Source organism: Cuculus canorus, chromosome 5 (assembly GCF_017976375.1).
Source record: "Cuculus canorus isolate bCucCan1 chromosome 5, bCucCan1.pri, whole genome shotgun sequence".
NCBI classification, from domain to species: domain Eukaryota; kingdom Metazoa; phylum Chordata; class Aves; order Cuculiformes; family Cuculidae; genus Cuculus; species Cuculus canorus.
The window spans coordinates 48,865,506-48,871,505 of NC_071405.1; the positions used below are offsets into that span (position 1 = coordinate 48,865,506).

The window sequence follows — 6,000 nt, forward strand, 5'->3', positions numbered from 1 at the left end:
GAGAACCTTGTGGTTGGTGTATACCACAGGCCACCCCATTAGGGAAAGACAACTGATGAAGTCTTCTTCCTCCAGCTACAGGAGGCTTCACGCTCGTAAGCTCTCATCCTGCTTGGGGACTTCAACCACCCTGACATACGCTGGAGAGGTAGCACAGCAAGCTGTAGGCAATTCAGGAGAGTCCTGGAGTGCATCAAAGATAATTTCTTAGTCCCGCTGATAGAGACCCCCACACAAGGAGAAGCAATACTGGACCTTATGGTCACCAGTACAAGCAAACTTATCACTGACATTAGGATTGGAGGCAGCCTGGGCTGCAGTGAGCATGCACTGGTGGAGTTCAAGGTCCGGAGGGATATCGGACAGGTGACGAGTATAGTCAGGACACTAGATTTCAGGAAAGCAGACTTCCAGCTCTTCAAGGAATTACTCAGTAAGACCCCCTGGGACATGGTCCTCTGAGACAAGGGAGCAGAACAGAGCTGGAAAATATTTAAGGAAGCTTTCCACAGGGCAGAAGAGCACTCAGTTCCCATATATAGAAGATGAGGCAGGAAAGGGAAGAGACTGGCATGGCTGAGTTGAGACCTGCTGGTTAAACCAAAAAAAGAAGGAGAAACTGCACAGGCAGTGTAAGCAGGGACAGGCAACCTGGGACGTGTATAGAGACGCTGCCTGGTTGTGTAGGGATGAAGTCCGGAAGGCCAAGGCGCAGCTGGAGCTGAACTTGGCAAGGGAAGTAAAGACTAAAGAGGAGGGCTTTTACAGGTACATCAATCTAAAGAGGAAGATCAAAGAGAACATACCCCCACTGATGGTTGGAAATGGAGATCACATATCAGTGGATGAAGAGAAGACTGAGGTACTTAACAACTGTTTTTGCCTCAGTCTTCACCGATAACTGCTCTCCTTGCCCCTCCTGGGTCATGGGACAGCAAGATGGTGACCGGAGGGTAAAACCTCTCCCACAGTAGAGGAGGATCTGGTTCGTGACCACCTGAGGAACCTAAACATATATATGGGACCTGATGTGATGCATCCCAAAGTCCTGAGGAAACTGGCAGATGTGGTTGCCAAGCCGCTCAATGTTATTTGAAAAGTCATGGCAGTCAGGAAAATGTTATCTATCTAGAGTTCTGTAAAGCCTTTGAGGTCGTCTCCCACAAAATCCTTCTCTCTAAATTGGAGAGATATGGATTTGATGGGTGGACAGTAAGGTGGATAAGAAACTGGTTGGATGGTCGGATTCAAAGAGTAGCGGTCAGTGGCTCAAAGTCCAGATGGAGATCCGTGATGAGTGGTGTCCCTCAGGTCCGTACTGGGACCGGTGCTGTTCAATATCTTGAATTGCTGAGAGAGTTGGGGTTGTCCAGCCTGGAGAAGGCTCCGAGGAGACCTTGTAGTGACCTTCCAGTACCTGAAGAGGGCTACAGAAAGCTGGAGAGGGACTGTTTACAAAGGCTTGTTGTGTTGCTTGCAGGCAAAAGAAGTGTTACATCTTTGAGATGTGGTGTTCCTACGTGCATTTGTAACCAGGCAGTTTCTTACTCCCCAAAGTTTACTTAAATAGTAAAGAGAGGAAAACTGAGGAGGAGGGGGTACTGCTCATTTATATAGAGTACCTGTTGAAACAGCAAAGGTAAATAGCCTAGTAACTCGTGCTTGGCTAAGGGCATTAAACAGTATGAATGTAGATAGGATGCAGAAGATGTTCTAGCTTTTGGTTATGGAAAGTGTCTTACTTTTTTAACATTATAAACAAATGAAGAATTAAATCTGTCTTTCTGTATCAACAATTATATTTTCCTGTATGAAACTTAACAGGTTGTGGAAGCTGTCTTTTTGTAACTGCCATGTTGGCTAGGTGTGCTGAATTCCTGACAGCACTGCGGTTTTGTCCCTAAATGTAGACAGTGAATTGCCATTCTGAGTTATGTGGGCCTGATGCCCAACAGCTGTTACAGCTTCAGTTTGTTATGCTAATTTTATTGCAGTCCATGTCCTTGTTTTGTTCCAGTTGAAGTCATTATAAACCACTAATGAATTTTACAAGCATCTTCCTGTGAATACTAGCTGACGAATCTTCTTCAAGCCCTTAGGAAGACTGCATCTCCTTTAGACTCTTTGAAGTTCATCTCTCTGACCTTCAGAAATGTAGCACTTTTAATTCCAGATTTGCAGTTCAAGTTGAGATCACAATTTAAACCAGTTAACTTTTACAGTGCCAATACCTGCAGAGCAGCACTGAGTGAAAAGCAGAAGCACAGTACCAGTGATATTTTACCTATTTCTGAAGTTCAGCTTAAGGTATATTAGCTTTGCTCAAGTGGATTGCCTTCTCCATGGGAAGCTTAGTTTCAATAGTGCACAGTGCTTTTATTGCAATGCAGACATCTTTAGATTAAAAATACATTCTTTCTGGCTGACAGACCTGGTTAATTTTACAGAAGCAGCACAGTAATAACATAGATTAAAATTTTGTGTGTGTTTAAACAGAGAGAAGGAGATAGGCAAAAAGAAAAGGAAAGAGAAGGAAAACAAGAAGGATTTATCTCAAGACTTTTTTGGAAAAATCTCTCCCTGAAAGGTTTCTGCAGACTTTTGTGAAACTTTTCCTCTTAGAATATATGTCTAAAAATGTTTCTTCATTCTTTACCCCTTTTTTAACTTCAGTCACTATTGACTTTTTCGCTATATAATTAATTACAATTTGTAGTAAAAGTAGAGCAGTGAAAAATTCCAGTACCTTTTTCTTCTTCCATATCCACTATAAAAAAATATCAGGTCACAGGATCATGGAAGTGTTTGTCTGAAGGGATCTCTAGAACTAGTTTTGTAGTCTAACGTTGAGTTGTCCTAGTGTTAGCAGTGAGAATGCTGCTAACACAAAGTCACAGGCTAGTGGTGGCTTTATCCAGCCAAATGTTGAAAACCTTCAAGGACAGGGTTGCCGTGACCTCTGTGGACAACCTGTTGCACTGTTCTTCTAGCAAATGAATAAGCTTGGAATTACTTTTGTTTTTTTAAAATGCCAAACTAGAGATTCAGTTTAGTAATGTATTCGGAAAAATGGATGAGGAGCTGGAGCAGAAACTAGGTACTTATGGTGTTATAGTCACAGAATGAGTAGTTTTCTTATCTAAGCATTTATAGCTTTTGGCAACTTCAAAAGCAATGGTAACCACTTATGAAATTTAGGTCTTCATAGTTTTCCTTTTCATTTGAAAGTGGACTCATGCAATAGGTTTTTGAAAGTCCTATTTGAAAGTCCTACCCTTCAAATCCAAATATAGCCCACAGGATATATGATTGAAAATGTGTTCGGTATTGCACAGTGTGGTCTTATAACCAGAATCAAAGGAGGGTAGCTTAGGCTAGAATTCAGTATACAGTTTGTGATTTCCAGTGATGCATCTGTAAGTTAATCTGAAAGTGTTCTCCACTTAACATGATCTTTTGTACTTACAGAGTGTTCTGCCTTACTATGTGGCAACTAAAATGTCCAAAATCCGCAAGGCAACCTTTGATAAGCCCAGTCCTGAAACGTATGTCCGAGCCGCCTTAGGCACGGTAGGCCTGCAGTCCCAGACCAACGGGTGCTTACCCCATGCACTCATGGTAAGTCACCTTGGAAAAGGTGGAGTGTCCTGTGTATATATGTTTATGGAAGAAGAATAATGAATAATTTAGAATATGAAATATCTTTATTCTTTACCTTCTAATCATAACTTGGTAGTATGTGCGTGTGTGCTGGTAACTGTTCGATTTCACATAGTACAGGGTATATGTTATACATATTTTTTCTTTTATAGGGATGGATCTTCTCTCTTCTGCCTACACCTGCTGTCATTAATTTACTCATGAAAACAAACAAACAAATACGGGCTCGTTATTTGAAAAAAATGAAGGAGAAGTAAGTTGGAGGCAACTCGATCTTGGAGCCTGGGACTCCTGCAAGTTCCATGCCCGCTCTGCAGCACTGAGTAGACCTAATGTTTTAAACATCTCCAGTCATAGGTGTACTTTCTAACAAGCAAAACAGTCTTGTTTTGAGTATACAGGTGAAACGGGACTGTTGACTTCTAGTACTGATTTTAAAATAGGCTTTATTTGTTTATAGCTATTATGAGGGAGGAAATGCTTTGGACTAAAATTGCACTGTGCTTTAAGGAATGCTTACATGGACTTGATCAGATACCATGCTGTTGAGGAACAGCTTGGTTATATAGCGTCCATCACATCTGTGTATTGTGTGCGTGGGTGACAGGCAGAAAAATTGTAGTTCTCACTGGAGAACTGGACTTTCTCACTGGAGTTTCTGGATAGGTGGGGAGGAGAGGGAGCATATTTATTTAAAAAGGTAGCCTAGGGCTATTGGAGAATATAATTTTTCCCCAGCTCAGGTTTTGATACTTGCAAGGATTCTGCATTGTCAATCAGCTCATGCGTGCTCCCCTGCTTTACATGGTCCAGTGTGATTTTTGGTTATGAATTTGAGGGACATGGGCCAAAATCCCAAATGAGTGTCATTGCTTATCTATAAATATATACATAAAATGACATTGCAGAAAGCATTTAAATTCTTGGTACTTCAATATGGGTTCTAACTTTTCAGTAATATGTAATCTATAAGATTTGTAATAACATTTTTAAAAGTTCAGTGCCTGATCTTTGTAATAGGTGGTGATAACACAATGTAGATAAATGTCACAAGTTGTGTTATGTGCTAGTTGCGATGTAAAAGATAATGGACGCTTTAAATGCAGAGCTTGAAATGATTTACTCTCCTTGTTAGCAATGATAGTTAAATTCTTTTCAAAGTATGTATTTGTCTTTTTGGCGAGGCCCTTTGAAATGTAGATACTGAAGATTCTGAGACGGCTTTAAAAATGAGAACCAGTAAACTTGTTAAAAGTAGAATATTTTAAATTTAATTGTGTTTAAGTGATTCATTTTGTGGTTCTGTTGCAAAATGGGAGTGTTCCAGTGAGGCTGAAGTTGCCCAACTTCAGGAGACAGTGATCAGAGTATATGAAAAGTCTGCACTGCTGTTGTCTGTATTTACCTACTCTTTATTTAAAAGATTTTTGGATTCTAACATTCCTTTTATAAATGTAGAATGTACTGAAACTTACAAGGCAAATCAAATTGCAAGCAGCTACCAATTGTTTTCTGTGGTAACTGCCTGTGGTTGAAGAGTGGAGGCTCTTTTCTGTCCTTGAAAGAGTAATTTCAAGCTCTGATTTTGAAGTAAAATATGCTGTACTGAGACATGGTTTGGGGCTAACATTTCTGTACATTGAAAAATCCTGAATACCGATGCAATGGTGCTGATCAAATCTGAGAATGCAGATCCTATCCCATAGTTTTCTTAATTTTTGGAACAGGGGTGGTGAACTCGGTGGTGTTAGTTCTCTAAGAGCACGTGACTTGGTTTACTCTGGATCTGATGTGGAAGCATTGGACTAAACAATATGTATAGTTTTGACTTTGTAAAACAAATTAAATTGAATTTACTCTGAATCTTTACTGTGTTGGGGTTTTTCCTTAATGTTTGCCTGTACACTCAAATGCTTGATTGTCCTTTCTCGTATATAATAATGCAGTGGAAATTACTGTATTTTTACATGCCAAAACCAAAGCTTTTATTAATGTGTTTTCCTGGCTGTTCTCTCTTTTACTGTGCTGATATTTCAAATCACTGGAACACAAAATAAACTCCTAATTAGAACTATAAAGCTATTAAGAAGAAATAGTTCTTTCCAAATAACTGTTTTCTAACTATTGAAGGTGGTTGGAAGAACATGCCTGAGCAGAATTCCATACCGGCTGCGTTCTGCTCCTGAAGTGATGATAGGGTAGGGTGGCTCCTGGGAGCCTGCAGTCCCTTGGCCCAGGTGTGGGGCTGGGGTGCCCCTCACACACTGCGTGGTTGGACTCGATCATGGTTGGACTCGGTGATCTCGGAGGTCTTTTCCAACCTGGTGATTCTATGATTCT

General features: G+C 40.6%; 1 protein-coding gene across 2 annotated transcripts in view; it reads left to right on the top strand.

Annotated features, from left to right (window-relative positions):
- Positions 1–5,717, top strand: part of HSD17B12 (hydroxysteroid 17-beta dehydrogenase 12) — a 103,736-nt gene extending 98,019 nt beyond the window's left edge. Inside the window, exons 11-12 of one of the 2 annotated variants that reach the window (XM_054066730.1) lie at positions 3,469–3,618; positions 3,813–5,716. In XM_054066730.1, coding sequence (XP_053922705.1) covers positions 3,469–3,618; positions 3,813–3,917 — 255 coding nt within the window. In that variant the 3' untranslated portion in view covers positions 3,918–5,716. Of the gene's footprint in view, positions 1–3,468; positions 3,619–3,812 lie in introns of both variants that reach the window. The other variant, XM_054066729.1, reaches the window with a different exon arrangement.
- The last annotated feature ends 283 nt before the right edge of the window (positions 5,718–6,000 follow it).